The sequence below is a fragment of the Primulina eburnea genome, chromosome 10 (assembly GCF_022965805.1).
Source record: "Primulina eburnea isolate SZY01 chromosome 10, ASM2296580v1, whole genome shotgun sequence".
Classification (NCBI taxonomy): Eukaryota; Viridiplantae; Streptophyta; class Magnoliopsida; order Lamiales; family Gesneriaceae; genus Primulina; species Primulina eburnea.
Genome location: NC_133110.1, coordinates 38244925 through 38259873, shown reverse-complemented (window position 1 = coordinate 38259873; position 14949 = coordinate 38244925). Strand labels below are relative to the sequence as shown.

The 14949-nt window shown below is 34.8% G+C and overlaps 1 protein-coding gene and 1 long non-coding RNA gene across 2 annotated transcripts; both read left to right on the top strand.

Moving 5' to 3' along the window:
* Positions 1-7685: 7685 nt before the first annotated feature.
* Positions 7686-10606, top strand: LOC140803497 (inositol oxygenase 1-like). Its single transcript, XM_073159399.1, has 11 exons — positions 7686-7904; positions 8177-8264; positions 8896-8977; positions 9077-9281; positions 9369-9428; positions 9512-9564; positions 9670-9792; positions 9924-9993; positions 10085-10163; positions 10247-10328; positions 10417-10606. Exons 1-11 carry the CDS (start codon positions 7874-7876, stop codon positions 10441-10443), a joined length of 900 nt encoding a protein of 299 aa, XP_073015500.1. The 5' UTR covers positions 7686-7873; the 3' UTR covers positions 10444-10606.
* Positions 10607-11072: 466 nt separating this feature from the next.
* LOC140803971 (uncharacterized) lies at positions 11073-11470 on the top strand. Its single transcript, XR_012111998.1, has 2 exons — positions 11073-11222; positions 11298-11470. It is a non-coding gene; the product is annotated as an uncharacterized lncRNA (long non-coding RNA).
* Positions 11471-14949: the final 3479 nt, after the last annotated feature.

Below are 14949 nucleotides of genomic sequence, written 5' to 3'. Positions count from 1 at the left end.
CATTTGAAGGAATGCAAACTAGAAGAAAGGAGAAGGTGGACTATCGGAAAATGATGGGACTAGTATGCATGACTTCCGTATACTCTCAGGTAAGCCATTCTTGTTTTGTTTCTCTAATTGAACCCAAAAATGTTAATGAAGCCTTAATAGATGAATTTTGGGTCAATGCTATGCATGAGGAACTTGAACAATTTGTTAGAAATGATGTGTGGGATTTGGTTCCTAGACCCGATAATGTGAATGTTATTGGAACCAAATGGATCTTTAAAAACAAAACTGATGAATCCGGAATTGTTGTGAGAAACAAAGCTAGGCTAGTTGCTCAAGGGTATACTCAAATTGAAGGGATTGATTTTGATGAAACATTTGCCCCTGTTGCTCGAATTGAATCAGTTCGACTTTTACTTGCTATTGCTTGTCACATGGATATAAAATTATATCAAATGGATGTGAAAAGTGCATTTTTGAATGGCATTTTGGAAGAAGAAGCGTATGTAAGCCAACCTAAAGGATTTGAAGATCCACACCACCCGAACCATGTCTACAAGTTGAAAAAGGCACTGTATGGACTGAAACAAGCTCCACGGGCATGGTATGGTAAGCTTACGGAATATCTGCTTGACTTGGGCTTCAAACGAGGTGAGGTTGATAAAACCCTTTTTATTAAAAAGTCAAAGCATGATATACTTGTGTGTCAAATTTATGTGGATGACATAATCTTTGGTGCTTCTTCTCAAAAGCATGTTGATGATTTTGTTAAATGCATGTCTACCACATTTGAAATGAGTATGGTAGGAGAATTGAGTTTCTTTCTTGGTTTATAAATTAAACAAATGCATGATGGTATTTTTCTATGCCAATCTAAGTATGCCAAGAATGTGGTAAAGAAATTTTCTACTGAGAACACTAAACACATGAAAACTCCAATGGGGTCGACTGAAAAACTATCAAAGGACGATGTTGCTGCAAGTGTTGACAACACCCAGTATCGCAGCATCATAGGCAGTCTCCTTTACTTGAGTGCAAGTCGTCCCGACATCATGTTTAGTGTATGTTTATGTGCCAGGTACCAAGTTGATCCTAAAGTCACTCATTTAAAAGCTGTTAAAAGAATTTTGCGATATATTTCTGGAACAGTTGACTTAGGCTTGTGGTACACCAAAGAAACAAACACCAATTTAGTGGGTTTTAGTGATGCTGATTCGGCAGGAAACCTAGATGATAGGAAGAGTACCACTGGTGGATGTTTTTATCTTGGTAACAATTTGGTGTCATGGTATAGTAGAAAGCAAAATTGTGTGTCCTTGTCCACTGCTGAATCTGAGTATGTCGCAGCTGCTAGTTGCTGTTCACAACTTTTGTGGATGAATCAAATGGTTAAAGATTATGGATTCAACAGTGACACCTTAATTGTATACTGTGACAACTCAAGTGCAATTGATATTTCAAAAAACCCAGTACAACACTCTCGAACGAAACACATAGACATTAGACATCATTTTATTCGAGATTTAGTTGAGAAGGGTATAATTCGAATGGAATTTATTAGAACTGAGAACCAACTGGCTGATATCTTTACAAAACCATTGGACTTTGAGAGATTTTCCAATCTTAGGAAGTCTCTCAGCTTGTGTGCACAATGATCACTCACGGATTTTGTCCTTGGTGTTACAACACCCGCGGACAACACTTAGCATGCATGTACATTTTATTTTTAGGATGCTAGACATATTGCATACATCCTGTTTTGTGTGTAGCCTGTACAAGTGTAGGATACTGAATGGCGTGCTCTCAGGTGTGAATCGAACTTTCTATCAAAATTCTCTGAAGTATGAAGTGTGCTCAAACTAAGTCGTAAAAATGTGAAGATGTTCATGTACTACATGATCTTATCCACTAATGACTTCGAAATATTCTTGAGCAATAAGGTGAAAAATTGAAAAGAGGATGAAATAGTTCAAAATTTTTGTTTAGAAGAAAATGGAAAAAGCTACCTAGAGGAGTCCAATGAAGACCGTTCTTCTAGTGTGGGAGCTACCACTTCTAAGTCAGAATACAGATGGAAAAAGCTACCTAGAGGAGTCCTTTGAAGACCGTTCTTCTAGAGTGGGAGCTACCATGCCTGAATTAAACATGTTTAAGAAAGTTTGAGTCCAACCTGTGAGTGTTGCCAAGACGTGTTGCCAACACCTAAGTACAGACTGATCACAGTTTTACCACATGCGTGTTTATTTCATTTCTGATCATATCATAGGCATAAACTTAGGTCATTCATACTGCTGTTTTGTGAATTCATCATATCCAGTGGGGTGCCAGTTTTTAATTCATGAAATTCGAAAAATAACCTAACCAACTTAATCTTGAATATTCTTGATTTCTAACTGATTGTGGGGTTAATTTGATGTGGTGTTTTGTTCTGATTGGTTTCTTGAAATAATAATTACACCGGTTCAGAAAAAGTTACCGTTGGGTGAGCGAAAAAAACTGATTCGGAAAGGGCTGTAGTTGCGGCTGAACAAAATATTACCGTTGGAGGGTAATGCTTAAATTCTTGCGGGGGTATAGAGACTAGCTTTACTGTTTACTCTTTCCCTCACATTCTCAATATTTCGCATACCCTTGCTGTTCATTTGTTTTTCGCGCAAATCATTTGTGAAAATTTCTGTGCAGTTCGAAATCTTTCTACCACTTTGTTTCGTGATTTTGCTGATGGCTGGTTTTGATCCTCAAGATATAAGGAGTGAAATGGCTGCAAGTATGGGTGGTGAGTCACCGGACACAACACCCTCCACCGAAGTTAATGTCGAGGGAAAGGAAATTGTGGCTCTATCAGACGAACCAATGCCACTGGAAACTATCGTCCCTGGGGAACCTGGGAATGATATTGATGTTGAGAATCCACCAGATTTCGAAGCCCTGAACAGAGCATTTCTCCCTGCCCCCATGCGCAGAAAGTCAAAGAGACAAGCAGGGTTCGACCCCGACTTTGTTCCAACCAAGAAACCACGGGCATCTACAACTTCTAATCTTCTGGACACCGATTTCTCATCGGGGGACGACTCCGATGATGCTGATTTTGAGTTGGTGGCTCGTCCCAGACCAACTGCTGCAGCAAAGGTATCAAGTTCCACCTTTGATACTGGAAAACAAACCCCCACTCAAAATCCCCAAAGTTCTGCTGGTGAAGGAACCTCAGAGAAGGCTGAAGAAGATGAACAATCTTTGGCGGAATTTCTTGCTCACCTTAAGGAAGAAAAGGCTGCCCAGAAACGAATTTCCAAGGAGGATGATCCTGACTCAGAAATGCTGAAGGAATTTGAACAAAATCAACCTGGAGCTCCTGAAGATTCCTCTTCAACATCTATATCGGATTTTGAATCTGAAGAACAGAATGATGAGGGTTCTGAAGATATTAGTTCTGAGGGGAATGAATCTTTCGAAGAAGAAGCTGCCCCTGATGCTGCCGGTGTTGAGGACGAGGTTGACAACACCGAGGACCACACTGACTCTGCTAACTACGACTTGAGTAAGTCATTCTCTCCCAAATTTTATTCTGAAGATGCCATGGCGTTATGGCCGCTATTTGTTCAGAGAGAGATGATAGAAGAGAAAAATATTGATGTTAGTGCTTATGGGAGATACAACCTGATTGAGTTTCTCAAGAACCGAAGGTTGCTGTCAACTGTCACTACAGCTGTGCCCTACTGCCGTCGTGTAGTGCTGGAATTTTATTGCAATCTCTTGAAGAGTGTTGGAGATGAGGACTCTGTGAAGTTTGGAAGGGTGTTTGTACGTGATCGTATTTACAATTTCTCTCCGTCAGTGATCAATGCCTTCTATGACACTCCCGATGTTGAGGAAGCTGACGAGGATCTTGACATCCATGCTGTAACCTCCGTGCTGACTGGAGGTGTGATCACCGTGTTTCCTGACTATCCTAAGAAGCTGAGTGCTGCTAATCTCACTTCTTTCTACTCTGTTCTCCATAAGACTTCCATCTGGAATTGGACGCCGTCGACAAATTCCACCACTGTGACCAGAACACAAGCTCTGGTCCTCTTTGATATCGGCACTGGAAGGGCCTTTAATTTTGGGAAGCTGGTCTTCACAACAGCATTGCAATATGCTGAGGGGGACTTCAAGAAGACTAAACTGCCATATCCCTCACTGATTTATGGCATTCTGGAGTCTCAAGGATTCATTCCGGATATAGATGAAGATTACTGCCCTGTTAGAGACTCCCTGAAGATCTCTCCTGCATACTTTAAGGGCCACCGAAAGATTGATCTGCCCTGGCAAAGTTCGAGTGTTGCTTCGGATGTTGGCCACACTGAAGACACAACATCTGAGCCCCAGCCTGACACTGCTGATACATCTGAGCCTCTAACTGCGAGTCTACCTCCTACACCGCCTCCTGGTTATGTTACATTATCTGTCTCCTATATTCGCACTCAAATTGACTATGGTCGACAACAGATTGCTCATGCCAAGCAGACCATTGATTATTACGAAAATCAAGTGGCAGATTATGAGCTTCTACTTGCTGCCAGCTACCATTCTGGAGAAAAAGGGGGAGTAGATGATACAGCTGGAACCAGTGGAGCCCAAATGGATGAAGATGCTGATGGCAGTCATGATGAATAATGATATGGCAGTCATGATGAATAATGATATTTTATTTTGCGTTATTTTCTCTCTTGATGTTTCTAGTACTTCAGTTGTTCTTTTATTCTCTCTGATATGTGTCACTCCTGATTAATGAAATATTCCGGTGTTATGATCTACATTGTTGCAATATTTAACATACAACACTGGCCAATTGTATCTGTCATCAGGTGAAGGCTTAAATTCAGGGGGAGTCACTGAGTTATCCATTCAGGGGGAGTTCAGCCAAATACCATTTGAGGGTTGTTATGTCCAGAAAGGCAAAAAGGGGAGATTGAAAGGAATTTTATTCCTTGATATACTTTCCATGTTTATCTTTAATATTTTGCCTTTCTAGACGTGTGAATAATATTTGATATGATATTATAATATTTTTATGATATGATATGGCAATATCTTTAAGATATTATCCTTATGTTTAAAGAGTTTGTTTCCTAATGAAATTGCTTTTTGTCTAGGTTAAATAGGACTACAAGAAGAAAACGGCTGGGGACGACAAGTAGAGAGACGAAGGAGTTCGAGGAGTTTGGAGATCGAAGCTATCTCGTACTATTGTTTAAGTGTTGCCGAGAAGTGCTTACATCCGATGACGACAACACCTAATCATTGTGTTGATTAGTGTGTTGAATCTTTGAAGACTTTTTACTTCTCGGTTGATGCATCCCTTGTATATTTGTTATACGGTTTGTTAGAGGTTTAGGATGCAATTTGTTACTCGCCTTAATAAGGGAGTTGTTTTATTCTTTCACTAGTATTGGTTTTTGTAAACTTACAAGTTTTCTAGTGAATTATTTTGCCCTGAGGCACCGCACAAGTATTTTATACTTGTGCATAATTCATATCTCGGTTGTCACTTTATTATAATTCACGTTGTGTGTTAATTTGTCAAAACGTAACTTCCGCTGCATGTTGTCGTGAGTGTTGCAACACCTACGCACAACACTTATATTCTGTAACACACAACACTGACCCTCAACTCACACATACACTGTGGAAACAGAACTTTCAATATAATCTCATAAAAATTGAAGCAACCTTCGTTATTTGGAGGATATAACATATATTTTTTAAAATTATTTTATTACAAGACACGCGAGATGATATTTTTTGGGGTATATACAAATAAAACTTGCTATACAAATTTGAACTATTTGATTGGTTGTTATTACTCTAATTTGAAACTTGGATAAAATGGGATTATTTCATCCTACCTCTGTGTACATCCCAGGGCTGGAATTTTTTCTGACCCAATATTTTTTTTCCATGAAGTGGAATCCCAACCATTCATATGGGGTGTGAACACTACCCCACACCCAGGATCGAACGAACCGATAAAATGTAGCACACCGCCCGACAAGTCAAAGTCTTACACCTTGTCGAGATTAAAAAATCTAACCTTGTGGCACATAGACAAGAAAATTTTGTATAATTGACTAAAATTTATCGTTTACAAACGTATGACATTATTTAAATATATGGCGGTCATATAAACGTAAAGTCCAAAACATATATAGGATAATATTTTAAAATAATTAATACCATAATTGAAAATTCGAATTAAATTAAACGAATAGAAATGTAAGCATATAAACCTCGAATCAATATGTTCACATATGTTTAATAAATATAGGCAAAAACTTGTGTGAGACGGTCTCACGGGTTGTATTTTGTGAGACAGATCTTTATTTGGATAATCCATGAAAAAATATTACTTTTTATGCTAAAAATATTACTTTTTTATTGTGAATATGAGTAGGGTTGACCCGTCTCACATATTGTGATCCGTGAGACGGTCTCACATGAGACCTACTCATAAATATATGAGTGAGTCTCATGTGAGACCGTCTCACGGATCATAATCTGTGAGACGGGTCAACCCTACCCATATTCACACTAAAAAGTAATACTCTTAGCATAAAAAGTAATACTTCTTCATGTGTGACCCAAATAAGAGATCCGTCTCCCAAATACGACCCGTGAGACCGTCTCACACAAGTTTTTGTCTAAATATATTATCGCTATCTCAATTAATGGAAAATATATTTTTCACGTCCCAATTCATCCATAAATGGAAAAGTACGTAACATCTTATAAATCCTCTTTTATGGATATATCTATTTTTTAATAATTTATTTTATGAAAAAAGTTTCTGGTTTTAAACTTGTAAATTTCTAGGTATCCAATATAAAGCTAAACAGTTTTAAAAAAAAAATAATAATAATACAAAGCTAAACTGAAATCATATCTTCTATTATATATTAAAATTAGGCATAATAATTTCAAGATCTATTCCTAACATATCCGAATTAATTCTTTATCCAATTTAATTACATTAAAAAATACATGAACAATATTGACGTACCCAAAATCTATATGTTAGAGATAAAAATAAAAGAGTAGATGAGACGGTCTCACGAATCTTTATCTGTGAGACTGGTCAACCCTACCGATATTCACAATAAAAAGTTATATTTTTTATGGATGACCCAAACAAGAGATCTGTCTCACAAAATACGACCCGTGAGACCGTCTCACACAAGTTTTTGTAAAAAAAAAAATTAAATTTGATTTTTAACATTTTTAAACTTAATTTTTATTTTAACAAATATATATAAATATATATATATATATATATATATATATTTATATATATATATATTTATATATATATATTAAGTTTTGTTCAACTGTGAATGAATATAGGTTATTTAAAAGGTAACTGGAAGAGGAGCAGGAGATGAGAACACGCAGGCAAAGATGTTGACTGGAACCTCGTCACTGGGTCCCACTGTTTACAAAAACGTGTTTCTAAGGCAACAGTATACTGCGTCAGAATGTGACCCCACGAGGCCACAACTCGTTATCTCCGCCCCGAAATCGCTTCCACGTTTTATCTTCATGAAACAGCTGTAGCCGTTTATTCCTCCACGTAAGAAGATATCTGGAGCTTCTTCGAATACTTTAACATAATGGATAACATTAATAATACATACATGTATATATATATATATATGAGAGAGGAAAGCTATATTTTCAGGGAAGGACTCCATTCATCCGAAATCTCAGTGAAGGACTCTATCCGGAGAATATAAATACAGTCCATTCTGTTGTATCTAAACATGCCACAGTTCGATATAATTATTATATATATTATTTTCGAGAAAATATTCGATTCTTCTTCCCAAGATCTTGACCGTTTGGATTCAGGATGACTATCACCATTGATCAGTCTGCTTTGGGTAAATTTCTTGGTTTTTCTTCCCTGTTTCTTGATATTGTACAGGGAAAAGAATAATCTTTTCTTTTCTTGTTTTCCATAAAGCTTCTGCATGATTCTTCTCCATTTTCTTGACAAAATTTTTTGTTCATTCTGAGAAGGAAAACTGGGTGTTTTGGCAATGATATTTGGCTGTAATTTTGTTCACATTTACCAGCTTTTGCATAACTTTCCTTTTTCATATTTTCTAATTTCTTTCTTTGTTGTTTTTTGGTCCTTTTTCTCGGAGAGCAGGCAGTACTGAAGTTGAAGAGAAGAAGTTAAATAAGGAGGGAGCTGGGTTTCTGGTACCACAAGCCAATTCATTCGGCCATCACTTTAGGTCTTTTCTGATTAAGATTCATCTAATTTTGCTCCTAATTAAACTTGGTTATTTATTCGCTATTGAAACTTAAAAAAATGATAATATTCATTAACTGTGCTTTATTATTTGACTATGCATATAGATTAATTGGCTTGTTAGGGACCATTAGAGTTGTTGATTATTGTTTTAAATTTATTAATAATTATAGAATAAAATAGACGATTCTAAATGTGGGGCTTGGACACCTAATTAACATACTTTTTTTATACTTGAAAAAAATTATTTATTGACATTTTTTTATATATAATTGCACGACTTTAAAATTGTCTAACACGACTATATATTATTTGGATGATCTTTTTTAAAGAAGTTTCTTGAAGAAAAGGTGCATTTTTGTTAAAGAAATTAATGTACTATTTGGACACTCCTTTCTTAAAAAATATGCTCTTAGAAAATCAGAAAGGCTCTCTTCTCTGTTTTCAAAAACAAAAATTTATAATACAAGATCAAATACAGGGTTGCATTTATCTTTTGTTTTTTTTTTTTAAAAAAGAGGAAAATCACTGGAAAATCCCTACGTAATATGTCAGCTACTTTGTTTTTGTAAATTATTCATTTAATTCTTGATATGTGAAACATTAAAAAACAGGGATTATGAGGCTGAGAATGAAAGACAAGGAGGAGTTGAAGCATTCTACAAGGCCAATCACATTAACCAAACTTATGACTTCGTAAGTAACCATCCCATCTGAAAGAAATTAACCATTCATAACTAAAATACTTTAATTTTGTGTCTATATAGAATATATAATTGTTCATATGAATGAAAGGTAAAGAGAATGAGACAAGAATATGGGAAACTGGACAAGGTTGAAATGAGTATATGGGAATGTTGTGAACTGTTGAACGACGTTGTTGATGAAAGTGATCCTGATCTTGATGAGCCCCAAATGGAGCATTTACTGCAAACAGCTGAAGCCATAAGAAAAGACTATCCTAAAGAGGATTGGTTACACTTGACAGGCCTCATTCACGGTACTTGTCGAAACTCGTGTTTTCGAGCAATAAAGGACGTGTATTATTCGATTTATCGCTATTTTGTTTCGCTTTTGTTCGTGTTAGATCTTGGAAAGGTCCTTCTTCATCCTAGCTTTGGTGAACTCCCTCAATGGGCTGTTGTAGGTATGCAGATCATGCCAAGAAAACGAAACATTTTGAGTCATAATTCATCACCAGCTTAGTCTTTGTATGAAATGTATTGGCAGGTGATACATTTCCTGTTGGATGCGCGTTTGACGAATCAATCGTTCACCGCAAGGTGTTTTTTCCTTGTATTTGAATCATGTCACGCTCGAATTTATCGAGTTCGAATAAGGATTGCATTTCCATTCAAATTTGAAAAACTCCGTTATGGTTGCTGCAGTATTTCGAGGAAAATCCCGACTACAAGAATCCCGCTTACAATACGAGATATGGAGCATATGAACACGGATGCGGACTTGAAAATGTTATGATGTCTTGGGGGCATGACGATTATATGTATCTGGTTCGTGCTTTAAGCCGAACCCTTTTGTGGAATCATAAGCTTCTCTCAGAATTTATCAAATATATGCTAATAATTTATGATTATCAGAGAGAATATATATGAATCCATATCACTAGCTACTTTTTTTTCAGGTGGCTAAGGGAAACAAATCAACCTTACCCTCGGCAGGTTTTTTCATCATCAGATTCCACTCATTCTATGGTAAGCAGATGGTATTAAGGAAAGGTAAAATTCCTTAAAAGAATCGAATTCTATCTCAAGAAACTACTAATCAGGTAGATTCGAATCGCAGCATTGCATAGGTCAGGAGCGTATAAGCACTTGATGAACGAGGAGGACGAGGAGAATTTGAAATGGCTTCAAATTTTCAAGTAACTAGAATCCTCATTCTTGTTGGTATAATTTTCTTGAAATATTTCCATAGGTCATTTGCAAACCATATATTTATTTGCAGCAAGTATGATTTGTACAGCAAGAGCAAGGTTAGGATTGATGTGGAGAAAGTGAAACCATATTACCTTTCTCTCATTCAAAAGGTAACAAGTTTCGAAAGAATATGCATACAAATTTCTTGCTTTATACATTTTTTTCCTAAATAATTTGGGCATTAACTGTTTTTTGCAGTATTTTCCATCCAAGCTTAGGTGGTGAAATTGTGGTTCAGAGCCAGCTGACAAAGCTTCTTTAGACCATTTTCTTTCCCGGCCCCTGAATCTTTGTTCTTTTATCTTGTAATAATAATAATAATGTAACGTTTTAGCTTTGTGTAATTGAGTGGTTCTTGGTGAATATGTAATAAAACAAGAGGTGATCTTCTCCTAAATATTTGATTTTCTGATTGAATTCTTTTTTTTTGAAAAATGGACTTGGTCTCATATTTCAGCTGTCGGTCATTGGAAGTAGGATAACATAAAATAATCCATCTTTAGGAGAAAAAAAGGGTGGAAAATATTTTTTTTAAAAACTATTTGAACGAATCATAATCTTATAGATATGGTACACGTTAGAAAAAATAGGTACATTAATTTGTTTATTGATAGAAAGTTACCTAAGCCACAAAAATTCTTTATCTAATCAATTATTTAACATCCAAATTCACTAAATATTAAAAGTTATAACCCAAAGTCAGACACTTCGAAAATACATTGCACTTTCGTTCGTTCTCATCTCTTGAAATATATAAATAATCGATAGTAGTTTACATTTTTTAATTATTATAAGAATTTATTTATTTATTTTAAAAAAAACATTATTATAAAAATCTCAACACTATATATATGGGTCAAAACATCTCCCCAAAAAATGAAATTATATCAAAATAATGGCAATCAACACTAGCAAGAGTAATGTTTTGGTAACATTTCTGATTATATTATTTGTAGTTTCTCCCACTTTAATGCCATGCGATGCTGCTCGATTCAATTACCAAGGTATAATATTATTAATCCATATTATATCTAATATATGTGTGTATATCTTTAAAAACATTATTGATTTTATTGCAGAAGAGGGTTTTAAAGAAGAGAAATGTGGTCCTTGTGCTTGTTGCCAACCCAATAATCCAGTTTGTTGCATATGCGCCTGCCCGGTTCCACCATGATTCCGGTGGGGAGGTGTTTCGAGTCTAGACTGAGTCGAATTCGAAAATATTTTGAGCTCAATACTCAAGTCAGAATTAGTTTATTGATTGAATAGGTGTCCGCAGAATAAAATATATTGAATAATATGTAATAAGCAGATACAATCATTGAACAAGGATCTGCAGCCAGCCACGGGTTCTTAATTTGCGGTTAGACCATATGTAGTATAAATATTTATGAAAAATCAAGTGGGCAATGAAATTTTTATATAGGTTAGGCACATCAAATTTGATGTTATCTTTAAAGGTATTAATTCCTCCCACAAAAGGTGCAAATGGTTCACAAAGAATTAACCTTCCAGGATACAAAACCTATAATCACCACAATTCGAAGTTTGCACTCCCTCGAATTTTCAGAGCAAGAATTTTCAAGTCTATATCAAAGTTGAATGTATATATTTTCTGTGAAGAACATTCCTATATTTATACAAAGAAGATGCAATTTAAAATATTAGTTATGAAAAGTTATCATGATTCACAAAGGGCCAAAAGACACCTTCAAATGAGAAAGATGCAACCTATGAGAAAGATGCAACCTCTTGATGACAACGCATCTCTTCAATTCAAATTTAAAATTTAACCGTTTCATTATTATTAAATTTACTTCTTATATTATTATATGTAAATATATTAATATATAACAATCCCCCACTAAATTACATATATAATACAAGAATAATTACAATAATATATGTAAATATATTAATATATAACAATCCCCCACTAAATTACATATATAATACAAGAATAATTACAAACTTGTTTTACATAGTGAATAGCCATGAAGTGGACAAAGCCTTTAACTTATGGTTGAATATGAACACGAAGGAAACATATTCTCACTATGTACGATTTCTTGCTCTTTTAAAATTTTGGCAGCACATTTATATATTACATATACGGACCTTGTGCTGAATCCTGGATCTCGCAAGTACTCTAGGATTTAACCGTTTTAATCCATAAGAAGCGGCCTCTCACTTCTCTAATTGCATAGGTAGACTCGTCAAGAATGTCCACAACTCATTCCACAAAAGCTACAAGTCTATTAAGGATCTTAGAACCAGCCTTTTCTTGTTGTGGTAAAATAAGTGCATAGGTCAAATATGAGAATTTTATTAGTGATACCCCCACTATTTCCATGTATGCACTTTAAAATGTATCCAAGTTTCCATTCCGTCAATGTCTAATATTGAATTGCCTTTTTAACTCATTTGTTAAGATGACAAATTCTTGACTTGTACCTTAAGATAGAGTTGGTTTCAATCAAGACATCTTATTTATCGGTAATAGTCCCATATTTCTCATGACCTTAATAATTTTTTCTCCATTCAAGGATTTTGTTAATGGATCCGCTAACATTTGATTTGTTGGAAGATACTCGAGTACAATCTTCCCTCTTTTAACCATATCTCTTACATGGTTATACCTCATAGCAATATGTTTGCTATGATTTGATATTCTCTCATTTTTTGTATTGTAAATGGCAGCTTGATTATCACAATACAAAGTCGTAGGACCCTTTCTAGGATCTATGAAAGGAATAGTTCGAAGGAATCTTCTAAACCATATTATATCTTTGCTCGCCAAAGACATAGCTATATATTCAGATTCCATAGAAGATAAAGCAACACAAGTTTGCTTTTAGAAGTCCAAGCAACTATGACCCCTCCAATTGTAATTAACCAACCACTAGTCGACTTTGAGTCGGTTACATTAGATGCCCAATTAGCATCACTATAACATTCAAATACAGACGTCTTACACTTGTAATGTAAGCCATAGTTTATTGTGTACTTCATATATCTCAACAACCTTTTCAATTCCTTCCAATGTTCGTTACTAGGGTTGCTAGTAAATCTACTTAATATGCCAATAGAACATGCAAGATCAGGTCTTGTGTGATTCATTACATATATAATGCTACCAATTATTCTAGCATATTCTTCTTGATTTACCGTTTGTCCTTGGTTAGGAACTAACTTCACATGAGGATCAATAGGACACTTACTGATTTTACAATCAAAATAGTTAAATTTTCTCAATATATTTTCAATGTAATGTGACTGAGTTAAAATGTAAGTTCCATTACTTTTAAGAACTTTAACACCTAAAATGACATCTACAAGACCTAAGTCTTTTATTTCAAAAGTTTGTTTCAGGAAGTTCTTAGTTTCTTCTACACATTTTATATTGGATCCAAATATGAGTAGGTCATCAACATACAAAGTCATAACTACTTTATACTCAAGAGTTACTTTAGTAAAGACACAATTCTCTACTTTACTACTTTTGAATCCAAATTTTCAAATTTCTTCTTTAAATTTCTTATACCATTGTATAGGTGCTTGTTTAAGTCCATAAAGTGATTTATTTAATTTACATACTTTATTTTCTTTACATTCAACTACATATCCTTCGGGTTGGTGTATATAAATTTCTTCTTCTAAAACTCCATTTAAGAATGCAGTTTTAACATCCATTTGATGAACCTCAAGTCCATAAATAGATGCAATAGCAAACATAGTCCTAATTGATGTAAATTTAGTAACAGGAGAGAATGTCTCAAAATAGTCAATATTTTCTTTTTGACTATACCCTTTGGCTATTAATCTAGCTTTGTATTTATCGATTGTGCCATCGGTTTTGAGTTTCTTTTTCAAAACCCACTTGCAATCAATTGGTTTAGTACTCGGGGGTAAATCCACGAGAGTCCATGTTTGATTGTCAAGAATAGATTTGATTTCATCATCCATAGCTTTTTTCCACATAATAGAATCAGCCGAGGACATAGCTTCTTGAAAAGTTTTAGGATCCTCTTCCAACATGTATGTCAACATGTCAGGACCAAAATCTTTTTTAATTCTACGTCTTTTACTCCTCATTAACTCAATTATTTCTTCATTCTCATTCTTTTCTAAATTTCCATCATTCTCATCATTTTCTAAGTTTCTGTCATTAACAGAAAATTCACTAGATTTATCATCATAATTATAAAGTTCAAGTAGTAATTTATTATTCAACTCTAAATTATCAGCATCCTTAATATTCAAATGTTCATAGAATATAGCATGTGCAGCCTCAAATGCAACATTCTCTTTAAGTCTAAGGAATCTATATGCTTTACTAAGTGCAGAATATCCAATAAAAACATATTTAACAGCTTTACTACCAAGTTTTGGTCTTTTTAGAGTCGCATCCAAAACATATGCAACACAACCCCATACCTTAAAATGTTTAATACTAGGCTCATGCCCATTAAACAACTCATACGGAGTTTTCATATGTTTTTTATTTACAATTCTATTACTAATGTAACAGGAAGTCAATAATGTCTCTCCCCAAAAATTCATTGGTAATTTTGAATGCAAAATCATAGCACTAACCATTTCCATCAAAGATCTATTTTTTTCTTTCGGCTACTCCATTTTGTGGTGGAGTATTTGGTGATGAAAGTTCTCTAACAATTCCATTTTGTAAACAAAGATATGAACTCATTTGATAGATATTCACCACCTCTA